Source organism: Lissotriton helveticus, chromosome 5_1, assembly GCF_964261635.1.
Source record: "Lissotriton helveticus chromosome 5_1, aLisHel1.1, whole genome shotgun sequence".
Taxonomy (NCBI): Eukaryota; Metazoa; Chordata; class Amphibia; order Caudata; family Salamandridae; genus Lissotriton; species Lissotriton helveticus.
Genome location: NC_136065.1, coordinates 646,182,427 through 646,206,175, shown reverse-complemented (window position 1 = coordinate 646,206,175; position 23,749 = coordinate 646,182,427). Strand labels below are relative to the sequence as shown.

The 23,749-nt window shown below is 43.9% G+C and overlaps 1 protein-coding gene across 6 annotated transcripts in view; it reads left to right on the top strand.

Moving 5' to 3' along the window:
• Window positions 1-23,749, top strand: part of EPHB2 (EPH receptor B2) — an 805,310-nt gene that overhangs the window by 623,301 nt on the left and 158,260 nt on the right. For all 6 annotated transcript variants that reach the window (XM_078643038.1, XM_078643040.1, XM_078643037.1 and 3 more), the window contains exon 5: window positions 4,053-4,388. In XM_078643038.1, coding sequence (XP_078499164.1) covers window positions 4,053-4,388 — 336 coding nt within the window. The remainder of the gene's footprint in view (window positions 1-4,052; window positions 4,389-23,749) is intronic.

Here is a 23,749-nt window from a genome sequence, read left to right as displayed (position 1 = left end):
TTGACCATTGGATGAAGCCTGCATGAGCCACTGAATTGAGTTTTTTTCGTCCTGTATATCTGAACCTGTGTCCCACCAAATGGGCCTCTTTGGGCATCACCACATGTGGTTCACATCTCTTAATGTGCCTGAAACACCACCCGTCTTTTAATCTTGCTGCCTATCAAGTTGACATTCCACATTTGGATTTTGAAATCTTCTCTGGTGTCTGTGTCTGGAGTCCATTGGCAGGGACAGCATAGTGACCATTACCAACACCACACCCCGGGGGTCCTGCCCTCAAGAGACTCATGTCCATCAGGTGCATCTCAGCTCAAGTCTCTCAGATGTCGAATGTATATTTATTCTTGTCTCCTGTCACTCCTACGTCACCAAGGACCTCGGAGTCAGAGTTGTCTTGTCTCAGTGCCCTCTGGCCCCATAGCTTGGACCTGCAGGTTCATCGTTGAACTCCCATCTGGTTCCATACCAGTATCCACATGCCAGATCTAGCACTTTGCGTTTCTAATTAATTCATGGCAGGGATTACCTCCTCCTCTCCCTAACTTTTTAATTAATATCTGGAATGTTGAATAGTCAGCTTTGTTGATTTGGCTTTTGTTCTAACCCACAAAACAGTCCCAAACTTTGATGGGTGATAGATGGTGCCGGGTCTTCCCCTCTGCAATAATTTTCATGGCGATAGAACAGAATTATATATTTCTCTGAATTCTCGCTCTGCTGCTTTAAAGGTACAACACTGCTGTTCAACTGGCTGCAAGAAGTCACAGCATAACAGGATTTATAAGACTTCCACCACAAAGAGTTGTGGACTATGGAGGTGTGAAGATGGCATCAACCTGAACATGAAGATGCATGAAATAATCACCCTATCTAGGGTCAGGAAGCAGTCTCGGGCTGATGTGCCCTCTTGACAGAGAAGAAGGATGACATCCCTTTCAGTTTTAGTTCATTTAAAATCAAGTCCTGCGCAATAGTTCCATGAACTGCAGTTTGGCGTGTTACAGTATACCTACTATGCCTAAATTATAATGTTTTAAGGATTCCCTCTGCTTCTTCAGCTAAGGCTGCTAGTTGTGAGGAGAAAGCCCAAAGTTTGGTCACTGAGCCCTTGAGGGGTTTCATCTTGTCCATTGTGTGTGAAGGCATCAGCTTTTCTTGGCCACCGGGGACCCAATATGACCCACACTGTAGGGCTAAAGATGGGGAGATGAGATTGTAGAGGCAAACATACGAGGGACTTGTGCAGTGGGTAATTAAAACGTGTGTTTATCGTATTGAACTTATCGATCTTTATAGCTAAGAGAAATTGAAGAGCTGTCAGTTCAAGTTTTAGGGCGTAACCATGTCTCTCCATGGTTGTGCTTTGGAAACTAAACACAACCCAAACTGAAATTTTGATTGTGTGAGTCAGCAATTCCTTCTGGTCAGTGACTGGTGGCCAAGTGGTTTTGGCCCATACCTTGGCAGTATCTGCTGTAAGGAATCTGGGATTTACATTCATCTGGATCCTCTCCTTGGCAAACCAAAACAACAAAATTACATTGTCTGACTGAAGATGCTGTGCAAAAATCTGCCCTCTAATTCCCTCGCGTGATATAAATCAATCATCCAAACAATCATTGTGTTTCAGGTGGATTACAGCAGTTCCCTTTATTTAACAATCCCAACATGTCTAATGAAATGACTGGAGGTGGTTGAAAATGTTGTGCACTTTCCCCACGCAACCTTCCAAAGCAGCATTACGCTGGCTTTCCAGAACTAAGAGAATGATATTCAAGTATCTCCATTACTGACCATGTCTTCTCTCACCATGGGCCAGTGTAGGTTCAAGCCAAAATAATTGAGATGCTGGGACCCTTTGTACATCTTTGGCCTTTCAGCTCACAATCCATTGGATCCGGAAGAATAAAGCAAATAGTTGTGCCTGTTTCCAGCAGACAAAGATTGGATTTCACCCTCTCTGAATTTACGTCTTTACAAAAACCACATCTCCTTCATAAATCTCTACAAATATGGCTTTTTGTGACTTAAATTAATATAATATGAGGGGTTCAGGCTACAAATATTCTGCATGGAGCATATCCAATGCAAGAATACTCTTGGGGTTACAGCACTTTCTACGAATGTGTTATTATTACAACATAACAGACCCACTGTGTAGACTGACCATAAACCAAGGGCATTATTAACTGAGACTGGTGTGTAGTAAATATGGAGATTCTAAGAAAAGAAATACCAAACTATAGGTATAATTGTTAAGATTTTTCTCAAGGCTACTTATGGAAAAACCCAGAGGATTAAGGAATGGCAAAAACATTTTAAGGTTGAACTTTACAAAAATATATGTCAGTATCCCAAAGATGAAGTTTACATCTTCTATTCAAGGCTGGACAGATAAGTCATCCCTTTGTTATCAATTTTAGCATACATATATAACCACACTAAACTAGACCCCTTATCACGCAGTACAGTCCACAATGACCTTCACACTTCATGGTCACCTCGCTTTCATTTTTAACAGGTTGTTATAAAAGACATGGTGCTTGCTCCTAAGTTGATACTTCTTTCTCTATGTCCCAAAAAATACTTTGGCAAATACTTTAGTCCTAAAATAAAAAATGATTTTCTGGACTTCTACCTAACAAAAAATGCTCATAACAATCTCGCGCATAGGTCCAAAGCAATTTTAGATTTTCTTTAAAGGAAAGACATTTTCAGTCCGGTATGTTTTGTTTTTACGGTCTCAATAATTGACACTCTAGTCCTTTTTTTGTTTTTATGTGAATACGGAAATCACCTTGTTAATTTGACCTCGAATGTATTTGCTTCCGTCTGCTCATCTGCTCTAGGTAGCTTTTTTTAAAAACTAACCTGAATACCCCCAGGTATATTTTTTTCTTGGGTCACACAATAAATGTGTATTTTTTCTTGAGCACAGAAACGGGACTCATTAAGATGGTGGACGGACTGGCTCCATCCGCCATGGTGGTGTGAACCGGGACCGTCTGCCATGCATGCGGCGGTCCTGCATACCCAATTTTGATGGGACCGCCACTGCGGCGGTTTCGTTCCGCACCGTTAACATTGCGGCGATGGTGACAGCAGCACCGCCCGATGCCAAAAAGAGCATGTTGAGCATTTCACTGCACTACGTGGCAGGCACTACACTGTGCCTGCATCTTGGTGCAGTGAAATGGAGGGTGGGTACCATGGGTACCCCCCAGTGCACCTTCCCTCCCAACACAAGGGGGGCCCGCAACGGGCCCCCAAAACCAAACTCCGCATGCCTTTCAACAGCAGTTGCACCGCCGCGGAAAGACTGGCTGGAGACCTCATCATGATTTGTCGGACGGTGCTCCTAGGCACTGCCACTATTTTATGGATGCAGACTGCTCCGCAGGGCAATCGTGACGATTGCCTGCAGTGGTTCCGTGGCGGACTGGCTTTGCCTCTGCCGTGGTCTGGATCCCACTGCCATTGTAATCTGGCAGTAGGAGAATCGCGGTCCGCAGGGCCGGCGGACCTCACCGTTGGCCTGGGGGTGGCGGTCCTTCCGCCATCGTAATAGGCCCCTAAGTCTCAACTTTAGCTTTTGAATTCTACTTTTATGCTGAAAAAATACACAAGCCACATTTACAGGCGAGATAGAATGGGGTGGCGTATTTACCAATACAAAAGAGAGACGTATTTACTGTGAGTGCTAAATACTTATTTTCCGAGTATTCTTAAGAAAAATGGTGCAGAATTGATGCATTCTGCATAACATTCCACGTGTATCGGAATATACCAGACACATGTCTACAGGTGTCTACAGGTTACAGCTATCGAAATTGACCTAGAAAAAATAGCACGGGGTGTGGTGTTTGCGCACAATTTACAATTTTAATTCCTATGCAAACAAGTGTTTTGGAATGTAGCAGCATACTCAGAATGTGTAAAATGTAGGATGTTAATTGCTGCACTGTCTTCTCGCTCTTTGAATGTACAGATTGTATTGTTGTTTGTACATTTCACTGAATCATTTTGTTCTTTTTTTTTTCTTCAACCAGCGATACCTTCGTCCCCTCAAAACGTGATCTCCAGTGTGAACGAGACCTCGCTGATGCTCGAGTGGAGCCAACCTCGGGATTCAGGGGGTCGGGAGGACCTTGTCTACAACATTATCTGTAAGAGCTGTGGTTCTGGCCGGGGTGGCTGCACCCGCTGTGGGGATAACGTGCAGTTTGCACCCCGGCAGCTGGGCCTGACGGAACCCCGAGTCTACATCAGTGACCTCCTGGCCCACACACAGTACACCTTTGAGATCCAAGCGGTCAATGGAGTCACCGATCAAAGCCCACTCTCACCCCAGTTTTCATCTGTCAATATCACCACAAACCAGGCTGGTAAGACCATTTTACTTGTGACAACAGAATATTAGAAAATGTATAGGCTGTAGTTCTGGATTGTGTATATATGGAATGCAAACTCTGGCATTGGTCTGACCTCACAGCACCAGTGGGTTTCGGTACATTTCCATGCTGGTTTTGAGGACTGGTTTTGAGGACTACATCACAAACCAGAGTCTGTGGGAAGAGCTGATGTTTTGCTGTTGACAAGTAAATGTGATGAAGGCTTGCTGGGTGTGGCCCAATGTCTAATCCAAGGTGGTTACCTGCTGACGGTGTTATGTGACATATGCTGTGCCCTGTGCGTTTGTTTGCGTGTGTGTTGTGCTTGCAAAAGGTCCTGGATTGACAACAGCGAAAATGCAAATACTCCACATTCATAGTTCAGGACTTTTAATAACAGCTGTGCTGCTAAGTCCCCCGATCTTCCCCAAACACCAGACACAAGACTGTTCAAGAGACATCTGCTTCAACCCCCAAGTGATGGTCAGATGGGACCTGCAGTTAGAGAGCGAGTGAATGCCGCTAGAGAATCAAAGCTCAGATATAATCAAGAACAGACATGAGACTTGGTCAAGACCTATGATACCCGGTGCCTCAAGAAGCCCATGACTTTATCTGCTGTCACATTCATCCATCCATTCAAGCCTCACTTTCTCATTGATGTCAGGCAAGATAAATGAGTTCGTCTTACCATCTATGAATCAGCGTGGCGCGCTCCTGTAGACATATTCTCCATGCTCCCGGCTATACCATTTCAGTTCCAAGAAACTCTATAGCGGTGCATTCTCTTTGTCAATGGGTATTATTTTACATGATATGAAGTACCTTCCCAGTACTTCAGATCCACTGTGTCTGTCTATTCGGATGAGGGGTGATATTGACAGGGTTCCATTAGAACTGGACTAGGTCTTCTAAACTCACACCCCATGGGCTGTAACACAGCCATCACATTTCATTTGTCTTCTCTTAGAGGATTGTACATGTCCCCAAAGACTAGAGTTGGAAAATATGTAACATATGGATTCTAGTAAACCAGTTATTGAGATTTACACCAACACCTACCATGCTTAGTTGGTGCTGACCACTCTCTTAGAACCCATCAGTGAGTTGTTCCTTGACGTCCAGAAAAAGCGGAAAAATTTCACACATAAAATCTTTACTTTCCTATATTCAAAAAATTGCTTTGGGGCAATTGAGGTTTAGAAATGCGGATCTAGCCAACACACACAACTAGAGTATCATGCGTTCTGCTGCACATTTCACAATGTTGTTGCCAGTCAGAACAGTCCACAAGCAGTGCAGCCGATGTTTCCGGGCAAGCAGCTGAGTAGTGTAGCTACATGGGTTTTAGCAATGGAGACACCCTGAATTTTTTAATAGTGAATTATGGAAGGATAACATTCGAAAGCCCTGATTCTGAATCAGGAGCTGAATTACTCCATGGAATCTTCCTCCATCTAGGACCTAGTGAATTGGTTGTTCCACGTGCTTTCTTCCAGGTGTGGGAGAATCATACCCGATTTTTCTGGCTGGTAATTCCAGGCAAAAGAAACGTTTGAGGCTATGTTTGCAGCAGGAATCAAGCTTCATTCTCCACTTTATTTGAAAAAGCTTTGTCCTTCCTCGCTCTCGCCCACACATTCCTCTTCCTCACCCCACATGATCTGATCAGGTGGTAAATGTATGCATTAGATTGGGAATATCAGAAAAATCGGTTCTACAGTGTAGATCTCCACTTTATCAGCTTTTACTTATAATAGCATGTTACTGGTGTCGATTTACTGTTGAGAAATTGTAAAACCACAAGCAACTTTATCATTAATCCATTATCGTGCAATTTGTACTGAGACTCTTATATATATATATATATATATATATATATATATATATATATATATATATATATATATATATATATATATATATATATATATTTATATTTATGGACTTCACTGGCTTGAACTTTTCAGTTCTGTATGTTGCCAAAGTTGTTTGGATGGTCCTGCGCCCGCCAAGGAGCCCGGGAAGAATTTCGGCAGTTGTGAGGTTATTGCAACCTTGCGCTGGGCTACGTGCGTTGTCACTGCAGTCCCTGCTATTTGAATCCCTGGACGTCATGGCTGAAGCGGTACAGGGGAGCTGAGGAGGCGCTGTTTTGTGGACTGCGAAGCTGTTCGTTAAAGAATCATCACATTTTGGTTTTCTAACTGTGAGGGCACACCTGGCTTCCCGCACGCACGCACAGGGAGCAAACTATTGCTTCATCCCCCCAGCAACACCTCCAGGAACCTGACATTGGGAACTCTGGGACCTGTAGTTTCCATCCACCTACCGGGTACTACACAGGTGTGCTGGCTGACGAACTGAGGGGCGGTGCGGACCTGTTATCACGGGTTCAAAAGAGGCGGGACCTATCAGCTGAGTGTTGCATCTTGTGAGGAGGCTTTGGGCGCTGACGAAGGCTATCTACGGCCAGAATTGCATCCGCCATACTCTGCAAAATAAAGTCTTCAACTGTTTCCCCTTGGGTCTCTGCTTGCTCTTTCTTTCTGGGAATGAGATTTACTGCACATTTCAATGCGTCAGCCAGAGACGCATTACAGAGCACCCCCGCTTCATTTTGGGCTTGGACTTCCCTGGCTTGAACTTTTCAGTTCTGTATGTTGCCAAAGTTGTTTGGATGGTCCTGCGCCCGCCAAGGAGCCCGGGAAGAATTTCGGCAGTTGTGAGGTTATTGCAACCTTGCGCTGGGCTACGTGCATTGTCACTGCAGTCCCTGCTATTTGAATCCCTGGACGTCATGGCTGAAGCGGTACAGGGGAGCTGAGGAGGCGCTGTTTTGTGGACTGCGAAGCTGTTCGTTAAAGAATCATCACATTTTGGTTTTCTAACTGTGAGGGCACACCTAGCTTCCCGCACGCACGCACAGGGAGCAAACTATCGCTTCATCCCCCCAGCAACACCTCCAGGAACCTGACATTGGGAACTCTGGGACCTGTAGTTTCCCTCCACCTACCGGGTACTACACAGGTGTGCTGGCTGACGAACTGAGGGGCGGTGCGGACCTGTTATCACGGGTTCAAAAGAGGCGGGACCTATCAGCTGAGTGTTGCATCTTGTGAGGAGGCTTTGGGCACTGACGAAGGCTATCTACGGCCAGAAATGCATCCGCCATACTCTGCAAAATAAAGTCTCCAACTGTTTCCCCTTGGGTCTCTGCTTGCTCTTTCTTTCTGGGAATGAGATTTACTGCACATTTCAATGCGTCAACCAGAGACGCATTACAGAGCACCCCCGCTTCATTTTGGGCTTGGACTTAACTGGCTTGAACTTTTCAGTTCTGTATGTTGCCAAAGTTGTTTGGATGGTCCTGCGCCCGCCAAGGAGCCCGGGAAGAATTTTGGCAGTTGTGAGGTTATTGCAACCTTGCGCTGGGCTACGTGCATTGTCACTGCAGTCCCTGCTATTTGAATCCCTGGACGTCATGGCTGAAGCGGTACAGGGGAGCTGAGGAGGCGCTGTTTTGTGGACTGCGAAGCTGTTCGTTAAAGAATCATCACATTTTGGTTTTCTAACTGTGAGGGCACACCTGGCTTCCCGCACGCACGCACAGGGAGCAAACTATCGCTTCATCCCCCCAGCAACACCTCCAGGAACCTGACATTGGGAACTCTGGGACCTGTAGTTTCCCTCCACCTACCGGGTACTACACAGGTGTGCTGGCTGACGAACTGAGGGGCGGTGCGGACCTGTTATCATGGGTTCAAAAGAGGCGGGACCTATCAGCTGAGTGTTGCATCTTGTGAGGAGGCTTTGGGCGCTGACGAAGGCTATCTACGGCCAGAAATGCATCCGCCATACTCTGCAAAATAAAGTCTCCAACTGTTTCCCCTTGGGTCTCTGCTTGCTCTTTCTTTCTGGGAATGAGATTTACTGCACATTTCAATGCGTCAGCCACAGACGCATTACAGAGCACCCCCGCTTCATTTTGGGCTTGGACTTCTCTGGCTTGAACTTTTCAGTTCTGTATGTTGCCAAAGTTGGTTGGATGGTCCTGTGCCCGCCAAGGAGCCCGGGAAGAATTTTGGCAGTTGTGAGGTTATTGCAACCTTGCGCTGGGCTACGTGCATTGTCACTGCAGTCCCTGCTATTTGAATCCCTGGACGTCATGGCTGAAGCGGTACAGGGGAGCTGAGGAGGCGCTGTTTTGTGGACTGCGAAGCTGTTCGTTAAAGAATCATCACATTTTGGTTTTCTAACTGTGAGGGCACACCTGGCTTCCCGCACGCACGCACAGGGAGCAAACTATCGCTTCATCCCCCCAGCAACACCTCCAGGAACCTGACATTGGGAACTCTGGGACCTGTAGTTTCCCTCCACCTACCGGGTACTACACAGGTGTGCTGGCTGACGAACTGAGGGGCGGTGCGGACCTGTTATCACGGGTTCAAAAGAGGCGGGACCTATCAGCTGAGTGTTGCATCTTGTGAGGAGGCTTTGGGCGCTGACGAAGGCTATCTACGGGCAGAAATGCATCCGCCATACTCTGCAAAATAAAGTCTCCAACTGTTTCCCCTTGGGTCTCTGCTTGCTCTTTCTTTCTGGGAATGAGATTTACTGCATATATATATATATACATATATATATGCAGCTCTGTCTCCCTCATGCCGAGGCTTCTTCCTCCCAGCAGCGAACAGGAACAGACACGGACCAAGGTATTTAGGATGCCAAATTATTTATTCAGTGCTTCCGCCATAACGTTTCGGCTCCGTGGAGCCTTGATCACATGACAGCGTGTGACGGCGCTTGTTTGATTTTTAAAGTGCAAGTGCTACCATTCTATTGGGTTACATGGAGTAAACATAGAAAACAGATTTAAATACTATATGGCATTCCAATTTACACTGTTACAAATAATAATAGGTAAATGCATATTGTATCGTGTATATATATATACTTTTTAGTCTCTTTGAATGATGCAGCAGAATACTTGAAGGAAGATTATATAGCTTATATAGCAATTTCGCTGGAAAAAGGATACCACTACTACTTTATGCGGATGACGCAGTACCAATGGCACGAACAGAGAATGCCACTCATAGGCTATTAAAGTGCTTTGAGGAGTACTGTGCCAAGAAGTCCTTGACTATTAATGGTAGCAAAACAAGGAGTATGGTACTAAGGTCATCTCCCAGTTTGGAGCAGAACCTTATGATTGAAGGTGCACCTTTAGAAATGTTCAAGCAGTTTGATTATCTAGGTATCCGTTTTTCAGGAAATCTACAGTGGAGCAACCATGTGCAGAAGGCAGCCCTAGTCTTGTGACAAATTGCAGATGTGGTGCTGAAATTTAGACATAAAGCCAGTGCCAGAAGCACTAGTGTCATCTTGCAGATTTACAAGTACAGGGCAGTGGCGGCTGCCCTCTATGGGGCGGAGCTCTGGGGGTATGCGAACATGCAATCACATCAAGTGGCCGAGGACAACTTCCTAAAAGCTCTGCTGAGGTTGGGGTCATGTACCTCCCTAGCGGCACCTTATGCAAAGTTAAATTTTACTCCAATATCAGAATCTGCAGCTTTAACCCCAGGTCTTTATTGGGTTAGATTGTTAAGAAATCCCAAGTCAACCATATATTTAAAAACTCTAAAAGAAGCTGCCTACAATAATGAGTGCACGGGTAGTAGTCTCATGTACAGAATATCCTCCGCGATCTGCAGATGGAATTCTTAAGGGCAGCCCCCGGCCAAGTTAGGCAGGACACTACAGACCTAATCAAAGAATGGTACCACGTAGATGTGCAGATGAAGAAGAATCTAGAGTCTAGGCCTGGGTCTATTGTATAGAGCTATTTTAGAAACAACGTGGCTCCACCTGCATTGAGTACCTGGATGTGTTATATCCTGAACTACAGAGAACCCTGTATATTAAGCACAGACTGGGTATGTTGCCGACTAGGGATACCTAACTCGAATCTTTAGGCTTGCCGCAGGTTATGAGTGCTGTGATTGGTGGGATAGACAACCGTACCCATTTTTTTTGGTAGTTAATATTATTCTTCCCGGCGGCGCTGGCTTCTCCCCCTTTTCAAAACATGTGACGCTAAATGTATTAAGTCGGCAATGACCCTGTGTATTAGGTCGGACGATATGTACGTGGTTAATTCAGTAGCGTCATTCCTTTGAGTGGCTTCACCCTATCTGAGAGAATTACCAACCATGCTAGGGATCAGTTCAGCCTGATAGCTTAAGTGGCTTTGGACAATATGTATCAGGCTGCTAACCCTTGTTCATATTGTGTAAATTACATAATTTGTAGAGCATCCAATGAAATGGCTAAGCGCTTTATTCTACGCACTTGCACTTTCATATTTTATGAATTTGATGATTGGTAGGCTGGGAAGCAATGCTGTGCTTAAATGTGGGATGGTCTAGATGACCAACGAGTTTTATTCACCACACTCGCATTTTTATGTATTTCGTAATTTTAATGATTGCTATGTTGTAATGCAATGCTGTGCCTAACTGAGTCGGTGTTCTCCAACTGATTGCTTTTTTTTTAACATATTCTTAAGAAATTTCTATTGTATTTATTGTGCTCTTACCTGGAGTTTTTATTATTGCTTGGCGGACAGCTGAAACCGTACAATTTGACTTTGGCTTTTATTTATCCGTTACTGTGTAATTTGTTCTCAGGCGCTTATATAGTCACGTGACTCAGCAACTACAGATCTTACAGCATCATTGTGGTCCTCTTTGGTACCGTCCTCTCCTGCAGGGTCTTGGTGACCTTGAATGTTATTGCGCGAGGACAGAAGTTTGGCTTCACTGTGGTATAAATTTTGATTTCAGTGTGCCGCTGCCCCATGGGGCTTCACAGGAGTAGCTGAAATTACAAGTCAACAACGAGGTCAATCTGTTCTAGGAAGCCTGCTGTTTCCAGATTTCTTTTGCTGTGATTCACACCAAATGGAGTTTTTTTAGTTCAGAGCAAAACAAAAGGGCTTGCGTATGACAGGGAATTGCGTCTTTCTTTAATAGTTATTTACACGGGGGGAGGAATTTATATGACGTAATTATTTTTACATTTTTTGTAAATAATTATATGGACTACCATTGCCCCAGGATTTCTAACTTGCTCGATGTATATGAAAACACCTATGTCCAGCCCTGGATTCATAACCAGCTCAGCCTGTCCCAGAAGATGTAGTTTCACGTTTCAATTATAAATGTATGTCTGAAAATGAATAATTAGAAATTGCTGATGCTTGCAAAGCAACTGATGCATATTATGCCGTTGATGACGTGGAGTAGTAGAAATTGAAGTGAGAGAAACCCATATATTATTTAGCACAACTGTATTCTTATTAATGAAAACACCGTAGACTACTTATTCTAATAAATACCATTCTAACATTGGACCAGTTGGCTTCTTGCTAACTGATAGCTCTATTGAATGTAAGATTCTAGTTTAAAAAGGCATGGGGATGCTTTTGAGCGAGTCCAAGTGAATTTATTCGGGCCAGTGGAAAAGAACATGGTATTGTACATATATTTAATATTTCAGTTTTCACCACATGTGGCGTGAATAGGTCATTCAGTGCTGTTTTACCATTCCTTTCTTGTAATTGTAGTTTCACTTTTCCTATTTTATACCCAGGACTCCAAAGTACTATGTTGGTAGCTCAAACTGATCAAAGCTTACAAAGAATAGTACTTCTAGGCTGCAGATTAGTGTACTCTAGGGTGTGGTGTCGAAGGGATACAATCAACAAAGCAGCGTTCTTATGCTTCTATGAGAAAAAAGGCAATGATTGATGACGGTGGAGTTGGAACAATTTTCTGAGTGGGGGTTTTGACACCAACGTTACATCACAAAAGTTATAGGAATTGTGAAAAATCTAAAGGCCTTATAATGAGTTTGGTGGTGCGCGACCTCCCCGCTCCCTCACCTGCAAATCCATGTTGAGCTGCCCGCCAGATTGGGTGTTTTCTCCTGTCTTGCGGGCTGTTCTTTGGCGTTCCCAGGGTGGTGCCTTTGAAATAGGCACCGCAATAGGAACGTCAAAGATAGTACCTGCACGGCATGGACTGCTGCAGTCCATGGTGTGCAGGCACACATGTTGTGCCCCCTGTGTACATCCACATGGCGTGAGGCATCAGTTGGGGGAACATCGTTTACAACGAAACTTTTACCACGCACTACCATTACAATGCAGGAATTACAACGAAAGTCGTTACAACGACTTTCGCTGGAGGGCGCTGTTGGATAGGGAATAGTTTAATTTTCTATCCAACACCTTCCCTACAATCCACGGGGACTGGAGTTGGAATAGAAAATTAAACTATTCCACTATCCAGCGCCCCCCAACGCAAGTCGTTGTAACGACTTGCGTTGTAATACCTGCGTTGTAAAGGCATGCGTGGTAAAAGCATGCGTTGAAACGTCATACATCCATCAGTTGGCCCTGTAGGGCCCTTTTTGTTTTCTCATCACCACACTTTTCATGGCAGCCGCACCACCATTAAAAGTGTGGCAGTGAGGAAATTCGTCATATGCTTGGCAGAGCTGCAGTGCCCCACCAAGCATATTGCGGCCTCAATACCGCCATGCCATTGACAGGGATCTCTGATCCCCGGGGGTTGCAGTGGTCCCAGGGCAGTCCGACTGTCATGGTCATAATCGGGCGGCCAGAAGACTGCTGGCCGGAAGACTGCCACTTCTGCACCGATCGTGAGTCTGGCAGTCCCTGATCTCCAGACTCAAAATAACCCCCTAAGCATCATAAAAAGAACAAGTGTAACAGCTGAGCCACACCAGTGCAGCAGGAGAGATGTATGGGTGTGGTATGTAGCCGGTGATGCATTTTGGAACACACTATTTCAAATATAATAATAAATCATGGTGTAGTAGTACCCTGCCATTTACGGATAGTACATTTTCCTTTGAAATTGCAACTAAATATGCAGATACATGCAATTTTAGTGATACAACTATGTAGCGCTAATCTGTAGTAATTGTTTTTCAGTGAGTAGTTACAATTTGCATATCATCAAGTAAAGCGTCTAGATTTGTTTTGACCCTACTGCAATCTTTGTTTTCATCACACTTGAGATTGACAATCATTTGTGTTTTCCTAATTGCTGATGTTTTGAAATATTTGTACAGTTCATTTACAGGTATTTAAATTGTGTTGTGTAAAAACAGAATGTTAAGGCATCTTTATTGTTCGTTCACATCCTGATCTCTAACATGGTTATTTTGGGGGTGCTACAGCACCCTTTGCACCCCTGTTCTAGAACTTATAATTGTTGCTGAACGCTATTTTGAAAAGTATTTGCAGAACGTGGATACTTTTCCTTGAGGAACTCCCTTAATGTCATTATGGAGTCCATTTTCCAAACCTTATATGTTAAAAAGTCAAAATTGCCATCGAACAATGACACAGAATAGGTCTCAGAACGTGCCTTTAATTGCATAAACTGAGGCAGAAATGTCACAAAAAGTTTACTCCACTCTACTTCAGGATGTTGCCCTTCTGCTTCCATTGCCACATAATTCCACCAGTATCTGTGAGAGTAGCACAGTGGCCGAGCCACAGTTTTTTCAATAAGAATTGCATCCCTCACTTTGGCCTCCCAACCTTACGCGCAACAAAGAAAGTGATGCTTTGCTACTTTACACTTAAACAAATCCAAGTAAGACATGGTATGAGTGTGTTCGCCTTACTATTTGCTATTCACAAAAAAGCTTGACATTTTATCCCACATTTCTGATCTGTAGAATTCAAAACCAAGGTATTTTGAATCTGTTTTGTTTAGGGACATTTTAGGTGTGGCCAGAGGTTGCACTGCTAGCGGTAGTCCCCAAGTAGGTGAGCTTGTGCCTATGGAAGAGTAATAGAAATCAACCGTGGCATGGTGGCAGGAAATCCGCAATGGTGATTGTCACTTGCATCATCATGAGAATCAAGGTCTCTTTTCTCACCCATTAACTATAGCAATCAAACCTGAAGGGTGGTGATGGCCATCCAGTTGGCCTAAAATGGCCATGGAGAGTGGAGGCCTTCACTGGTAAGTTTACGCTAACAAAATAACGTTTACCCAGAAGAAATTGGACAACCCTTTCTATCCTCCTAACATGGACACAAATAAACATGGAATGGATGTAGTGAATTCCCGTGGAGTGGCCTTGTGTTATGGCTCTGATTACAAGTAGGTCGGACTTCCATGTGGAGATTCCTGGTGGCTGGATTACAATTTCCGGTTGGTATGTGCGCTTGTATTTCCACATATTGTGAGTTAGATCTCTTGGAATAGTAAATGACTGGGCACCATGGATTTACCACGCGAAATCTGCACAGCGTAACTTATTTCTAAGGGATATATGGCTCCTGTTTACCCCATTTGCAGAGTGTGGTAAATGGCTTCTCTGAGGGGGTCCCGGTGGAGTGTAAGGGTTGGGAGAGCAGGAGAGGTAAGGAGATGGCCTGGTTGTCTGGAGCATTGTATCCTCTCACGTGCTGTAGAAAGAAGTTGCGGGGTGGAGTGGGGGCTCTGTTGCATACAAAACATCAAGCGATTTTGCCGACTGAGTTTCTGAGCAGTAACATCAGGTCCTGGTTCCTGCACCGGGAATAACAGAGTTTGAAAAACAATAGGCCTTTTGTGGTCAGAAGAGTGGAATTCTAAACTGGAATGCCTCTTTGCCTTACTCCTAACTGGGAAATATTTGCCTATGAGATATTGATCTCAGACATGAGTCATCTAGTTCTCCTCAGTGTGCTCCAAAATTGGCCTGGTGTTTATTGGAACCAGGCGCGCTCTAAGTAGAAGTGGGAGGCGGGCTCCTTGGAGCCGGCTGGATCAGCGACATGACCAAACTTTTACTTCTGATTGAGGTTACCTTAGTGGTGTTTTGCAGATGTCCCAATAGGATGCCATGACTAGGGCCAACCAGGCAGGTATTGTAAGTCTGCACCGTGAGGCTGGCTTAGGACTGGTTGTGACTGCTTAACATGGACAGCATAGAACATCTGAAGCAAGTTTTTCATACGCAGGCAGTGGATTCACGCAATTTTGCAAATTGACGCAGGCCTAAATTTGCCTAGTGAGCTCTATTTATACAAGATGCTTCAGTAGCAAAGAAGAAGTTCCACAAAGGTATTACATTTCTGCTCATTGCCTCCTGTGTTTGGAGAGCGGAAGACAGGAAGGCCTACTCACTAGGTAGGGTCTTTCTGGCTCCCGGTGTAGTAGGGACTGTTTGAAATAGGAACAAAAATTGGCACATACGATTCTACTGGTGTATTTTCTTGCCCTACCAAATGCCGCCTCTGTTGTTGAATAGCCACCCCATCTACTAAGACATCTTTCATTCCTGTCATCATTTATCATGTGTCATGATATGATGCCTCATGCCATATTTCTGCTCTTTCTAAGCTCTGTACATAACCGGTGTCACTGTTTAATGGCACTCAGCTCACTGACCCCGAAAGGATAGAAGGCCAAGTCATCCTTGCTAAAATTTGAACACACAACCTGTCTCATTGTATTTTACATAGTGCCGCGTGTACACCAAGAAGAGGCCTCTTGGAGCTATAGTGATGAACTAAGACACAGGAACTGGCTGAAAGACAGGAAAGGCGAGACTTCAAGCTCTTCAGCTTTTTCCTAAATTGGAGGAGTTTGGAATTTTTGTCCTTGTAGGCAAAGGAACGAAGTTCCATGTTTTCGCACCTTGCACCCTGAAGGATCAGCCAGTCCTTCTTGTATTCTCGATTGTGGGAATCTTAAACTAATCTCTGGCTGCTGAACGAAGATCGCTTATGAGCGAATATTAGACAAATTACTAGATATTTATGAGCGTGCAGAATAAATCACCTTACACATAAGGCAGGGACATTTGCAAATAATACGCGTTTTCACTGGTAACCAGTTAAGTTTCCAAGTTTTGGCTGAGATGTGGTGAAATCGTTTAGATCACAAATAATGTGGGCTCCTACATTTTGGATGTATTGCAATCTGGTACTTGCATTGTTTGGGAATCCGAAATAGACGGAGTGGCAGAGATCAGGTTGTGAATACACGAAGGCTTTTGGGGTCAATTATCACAATAACAGACAGATTGAGAAAGGGGAGAACCTGACGTAAAACTCACTGATGGTAAAAGTATTATTTAAAGACCTTTAGAGACTCTGCTGATAGATCACCGCGTATCACTGTGGCAAGCATTTAACTGACTGAGCCATCCTGTGGATTTATATTGTCCGGTTGCCCTCACCGTAAAAATTGATTTTGTTTTGTGTTCTTCTGATTTTCTGTACATGTTACCACTGTTAAGAGAAATATGTTTTAACACTTGCTTTTACGCTAGGTAAGAAGCATAAATAAAATAAAAGTGGTGCTACAGTGGGCAGGGCCACTGGAGGAGGACCAAAATATGCGGCAGGGTTGAACAAATGATGTGTCAAGAAATGGATAATTATGTGCCATAAAGTGGCACATTTTGTGATGATATTACTTCATTGTTTTGTTATTTTTACACCTGGGAGCAGGGTCTGGGAAAATAATTCACCTTACTAGTAATACATTAACACCCAAATACCACAATAAGCAAATTGAGGATGACCAGTCAAACTTTGCAAAAAGTGTTTTTAGTGCCTGAGGTACCCGAGTACCGTATTTGTAATTTTTGGTTTGTTTGAGCTAGAAACACATTTGTTTGTTAAAATCTGCAGATTATGCAGCAGATTATGGATTACGTGACAAATCCATAGTTATCCAAAAATCACTGAGGTTTCAGAATCGCATAATTTCAGTGGCCCTGACGATGGGACATTAACCATGGTTCCCTGAGGCAGGCAGACCAAAGAAAAGAAAATGTTTAGCAGCATAGTTTGCTCTTTCTGCAATGTCACACTTAACATATCAACCAACAGAATTCTCATGACCATACCAGTGACTACCAAAATATCATCAAGGTAAGTGTATATTTGCTATTATTAACTCCACTGTGCTGTTTTTTTTTTAGGAGACAATTTCCTGACGTAACGGTACATCAATATTTTAGCTGAGAAACTGTGATTCAACACCATTCAGGAGATATGACCACCTGCTTAAGAGTGTTTTTTATTATGGCTACTGATAGTTGACATGAAGCTCTCGAGTCACAAGGTCTTTGGTTACCTGTGCTTCCCCTTAGATAATGAAAATTATAATGAAGTCTACTACAGGTGATATGTTAATACTATCGTCAAGGTAAGCAAATACAGGAAAATACAGATTTACTATTATTAACTGCAAATCTACTATTCTTGATGGTACTTGTAGTCGATATTGTGGAGGTGATATAAGTGGAGGTCGATAATCAAAATTAGACATTGTGGTAGAACATCCTCCCATTCTATAATGAAATATTATCAGTTAGCCTACTAGAGGTGTTATGGCACCAATATTGACTTGCTCATATATACACTCAAACATAATGCCACGGTAACATCCATATGAACAGGGCCAAACTGGGAAACCAAACCAGCCCTGGCAATCTTGACGGGCTTTTGTACCTGGGGGCCGATATAGCAGCACTGCAAACTGGCCGCAAGTAACCAAAATGGCCCCCACCACTACAAAATCACCTCCCACCCTTCCGAGGAAACGCCCGATATGGACAGTTCGACCCGGCATATGAAAGCATATTTTTGCTATTCCTAACTCTAAATCTGCTTACCCTGTTACTGGTGATTGATATTGTGGAGTAAATAGAAGTGGAGGTTGATAAACTTAAATATTGTGGCAGAGTATTCCTCCTAGAAGACTCAAGAAGGTGCTGACTGGACATTTTGAGTGATATAAGAAATATGATACAGAAAGCTTGAAATGTAAAGTTTCCTTTGTGTGATTGGAACAAAAGCTTTGATAGGACTTGAATTATTGGTGTAGTGATGCAAGGCAGACAGCAAGATCTTAGCTAGGCCAACAAGGCCAGCTAAAGTCAGGAGCAGCCGGGGCACTGAGAAGGATGCATTTGAGATTATTTTGCAACTATGATAAGACTGGAAGGGCACAAGACCTTAGAGGTGATAACATGATGAGCAATACGAGACTTTGAAACACTCTACCTAAGCACTTTGGGGCAGATTCACAAAGGCATTTTGGGGTATATTAAGTAGTACTCCTGTATGCACTCTTACATAGCTTAGTGCCCCAAAACATGTAAAGTGGGAATAAAAATGTGAATAGTCAGAGAATATTCATATACAATTACTGCAAATGGAAAGGACTGTGACCTCTCTGCATGCTTGCATGTAAAAGATGCGTATTTTGAGCCGATTCACAAAGCCATGCAAGAGTGATTATAAGAGTGCAGTTACCTGTACTCATACACGCTTTTGTGAGTCGGTCTCACAGTGTCTGAGCTTTAGAATATAGCAGCAGCCGGTTCAGTGCGGCTCATCGTATATGTGTGGTACGTTCTGGTTGGTGCAGTTTTCTGCAGGCCGACACTCCCCACAGCAGTAATCGATAGTCTCTTTGATTTGTATTCCAGGAGCGGCTTTGACTCCAGGCCCTTGGAAGCTGCTGCTGAAGTGTTTTTCCTTGTTTAACACTTATTATTGCCACACTTTAGTGAATCTATTCACTGGTAGTTAAGAGTGGTTGCCTGCACACTAATTCATGTGTAATTAGTGGCATTAACAGTCAGTGCATCTTGGCAGCCTTGATGCCCCTCATTAGCCATTGGTAAGAGAACCTGCAGTGACAAGGATACAATTGGTAGGGTAGGAGAGATGACACTGAAATAGAAGGAGCAGGGTTAAGGCATGAATAAAAAGATGATGGGTAATGTAGTTCTGGCAAGGCGCTGGTGGGTTTTGGTCCTGCTCTTGGGGGCATTCAGTAAATTGTGGTACACATATAATGCCTCACGCCGGAGGAAGGCGTTTCTTGAGGTGAGTCAATCCTAGTGTATGGGCAGCCGTAAGTAAATTGAGTAACTTGTAAAAAATGTCCTTATCCATCACTAGAGAGGCATAGACATAGGTTAATCAATATATGGGATTGTAGCCTATTGAAAGCATACTTCCCTGCTCACCACTTACATAAGAAGCGATCAGATACCTTGAAAATCTGAACTTTATAGTCTTTTATTGCCATACTGAAAGAGGTTCCCATGTTACACTTCTTCCCCTCACGTCTCTTTTCTGACTTCTTCCTTCAGCCTGCACTGTCACATTCACTGATTGAAAAGGCATTTGATGCTTTTCTCAGACACGCAAAATCACAGACATTCTCCTGTACTTCACCTCCAAGCAGTCTTGAAAAAAAGCATTCCTCGATTGGCTGCTGTCCTTTCTGGTGGCTCACCACTTGTGAATCTGGCATTCACAAGAATATATGCAAAAACAACAATTGATGGACAGAATGCAGAACAATGTCATACATTCACCCCAGTACAGAGATCTGGGCCTAAATCCATCATTTTTTTGCACTCCACCCCACCCCAGTTCAGACATGGATATATGCAAATCAGCCTTGACCCTGTGCCTCATGGGAACAGTCCAACCCGAACTGCCAAGCCATGTCTTCCCTGGACCGGAATCAAGCATCCTAGGACCGGTTGCTGGCTATCAGCCGTCTTCAACCAGGATAGCTTGCCTCTAGTGGTGTGGAGAGCACGGGACTCACGTCTGAGCATACCCATCCCACTCGGGGTAACAAATTCAAAAACAACAAGAACATAACAGCTCCACTCTCGTTCAAAAGTTCTCAGCCGTACATGCCACTACCACCAAAAAACATCCGTTTATATATGGTTATGAAGCAGGTTCTAGATTTGCCTTTTCTGATTAGCCATTGCTGGGGAAAAATGTGTACATCTACATCTGACAGACCCATGCTCTGAAGCAGGATGTGATAATAAGTAAGTTGTAATTAAGCTAAATTAGAATAACATTACGAATTTTGATAACAGAACTAACAAATACATTTGATCCTCTGTTTCTCATCATTATGTCCTCTGGATCTTCACTTGCCTAAGCCTTGTAGCCGCATTGGCCATAGTTGACCCACCAGTACCAGGGCATCCCTAATTCAGATTTGGGTATCCCCAACATAGGACTATGCTCGGCAACAGCAGCTACTTCATCATCTCTGGATATGAACCAAGTCTGTGTTCGGGATATATTCTCATTCTGTCACTTCCACATCGTCCATCTTGAAGTGGCTTCAACAATGAATTACTGAGTAGCTGCTGTCTAGTCTTACCCATCCCTTAATTGACTATTAATATTATTAACTTGAAGGCCTAGTTTAGCCAGACCTCAAGATTGCTAAAGATGAACTAAGATAGTGGTGTTTCTGTGTTTCAGGAATTTTAGGCTGCATGCGTTGACGCCAGGGAGGAGCGGAATGGGGTGTCCTGAGCAGCAGAAGCTGTGACTGTCGAGCTATGCAATCCACAAAGATACTTGGCTAGATCAAAATAGAGAGGAGTGGCTAGTTAAAGGAGCTTATAAACTAACAAAAATAACCAGAAAAATGAAAACCAGAGTCACATCTCTTGGTGTAAGTTGATGAGAATGACTGGCTCTTTGTGTGTGTGTGTTTGTGTCAATGAGACTCTCTTTTGGTTAATGAATCTGTATGAAGGCATGAGACTGTTTTGTAGTCACATGCCTGCAAATTTGTGTGTGTCTGTGGCTGTGATTGTGCATTTCTAAGCCTATGGGAGTGTTGATGAGTCTTATAAGTGCCTATGTCCATGTGAGTGTGAATGACTTTGTGGGTGGGTGCGGCTGAGTGGGTCTGCTCTGTTGGTGTAAGCCTACACAAAAGACACTTTAAGAGTTTCTGAGAGAGTTTGTGGATCAGGACGCGCAAGACACTGGATCAGAGTGTGTGTGTGTGTGGGTCTAAATGTAAGTTTGTAGGTCTGCTTGTATTTATGACCGTGAATCCAGGGCATTCTCATGTGTTAATAAATGTTGGATTTTCAGGAGTTTTGCACAAAGCTCTATCCTCCTCTTATGATTAACAGGACAAACAAAAGAAACCTGCGTCCGTCTGTGTGATCATCAGCTAAAGGATATGGGTGCAACTGGCTGTTGCTGGTGGCTCAAGCATCCATTGATGAAACATTACAATAATTTTCTTTATTTATTAAGGAGTTTTATATAGCGCTAGCCTGACCTGAGGGTATCGGAGCGCTTCACAACAGTTTTTGAGCAAGATTCATACAATAAGCAGTATTCTACATATAAATAAGTTTGTCAGTCCAAGTGTCCTGAGCAGCATTGACGTAGTACGTGAGTACCTAGATAACCTCATAGAGTGCCCGTTGTCATGGGGTTGATACAATAATAAAGTGTCACAGGATCAAGAAAGGTACCGCGGGGGACACAACATGGCACAAAAGTCCAATGTGAACAGGGATTGGAGTGGCGTGAGGCCTCTTGCCACCAGTCATTGCTAAAATTGTCAGCAGAGCCTTTTGAAATCTTGCCAAACTAGCCACCCAATTATGGGGGCCTCACCGATCCCTCTCCTAGCCTGTAGAAGGTCGCACTTGCCCCAACCTCACCTTCTGCTCAGCATCTGTTGAGTTCCTTACTTGGAAGGAAGATGTTGTTGTATGTAGGGGGTCAGTATCGCTCTCCATTGTTGGACACTAAGCACAGAACCTGCCTAAAGCTATATTTACATTCCAGTGTACCAGGCCGACCAAGGTGGGTCTGAATGTTAAGCCATTGCCTTTCTGTATGTAAGACCCGGTAGAGCTGCGACAAGCCGCTTCGCAAACAGAGAGTGAATGCCAATGCTACAAGCAGCCCCCCCAGCCCCGCAGCGCGAGCCATACCTTGGCGGAGAAGGTGGGGAGGCAGAGATGGATTTTTCAGTCTTTTCATTTGAGACACGTTTTCAACCTTTGGAGATAAAAGACCTTGTCTCGACTAGAAGCTGGGGAGACAAAAGCATTAAGATTTCCTTTTGCTTTTTTACTTTTTAACTCTCTATTAGTCGTTTTTGAAGAAGTGAAAAGAATTCCATCCCCTCACTTTGCATCTCTAACACATTTGGGATTCTTTGCAAAGCCTCCTTCTTATAGCCGTACTCTCTGTCAAGTGGGTCAATGTTTCCTTTTATTATACGAAATTGCTCGAAGGCCAGTCCTTGAAGTGAGACTTCCCGAAGATGCTCTTCGGCAAAGATTTGAATAAGGGACTTCTGTGGTATGAAAGGCTAAGGAACAGTGATTCATAATTTGTGCTTGGCTATTCCAACCTCACTTTAACCTTAAATATGCATTCGCGATTCACCATGTAGAAGTTTGCATGTGGCCACATGGCCAGTTTATCCTCGCAGCTCCTTTTTAGTGCACTGTTGCTTAACCGCTACCGCGTTTTCCCGCTGTGCGCTGATTTTTGAAAAACGCGCGGTTTGTGACAAAGCCAGCTCGTCATCCGCGTAGCGCAGGTAACGTCCATGACGAGCTGGCTTTGTCATCAGCGCGGAAGGGGTTAAAGTCTGCAGCACTTGGGGAAGGCAGCTGTGTGCTTTCAGGAGTGTGCAAAGATTCTTTCTTACAACTTTCTCAGAGTTCTACGAAAAGGGGTGGGACTTCAAAAAATTGTAGTTTTACACTTTCCAAAATGTATGTGAATGTTGTGAGGTTTTTTCGGGGTGATATTTTATGTTGCAAAAGCTATATTTGCATAGATAAATGATTGCTGCTGCATAGAAGGAATCTGAAAATGATCAACTCGCAGTGCAAAGGACTGCTCCCTTTTCCATCTTGGCTGGGTTTGATTAAAGTTACAATTATCTCACAATGTGGTAAAAAAAATCTTGCTCTGTTCGGCTGATGTATTTTTTTCCTCCCCTGGAAAAGAGGACCACCGCGGTTCTATTACCCAACGAATTTCAGTTGTAAAACATGGGCCTCGTTCACAGTGGGGTCTGAAAAATATTGCTGTAAAATGGCTGCCGCAAATTCTCATGTGTCTCCCAGACAGTCCCTCATGGCCTCTGGTATTGAAATATGTGTGGAGTCAGAAAGGCAGAACATGCATTAATTCGTTTCAGCATGATAATGTGGCTCCCTAATGTCTAGGACAAGCATTAGGTGAAGGACTCAAAAGGTTTGGACTTGTAGACGTGTTGGCCCTGTGGCGTGGTTTGTGCTAGATAGCCACCTATATGCTTGTATTTCTTCAAAACACCCATACCAGGGCTACCCGATAAACTTGTTCTTTAGCTGTGCCTCGAATAGTTGTTCCTGTGATTGTTACTGGGTGTACAGCGTGATGTAAATGTACTGGTCGTATGTACCCTCGTTCGGGTCTCTCTTGCTTCTGG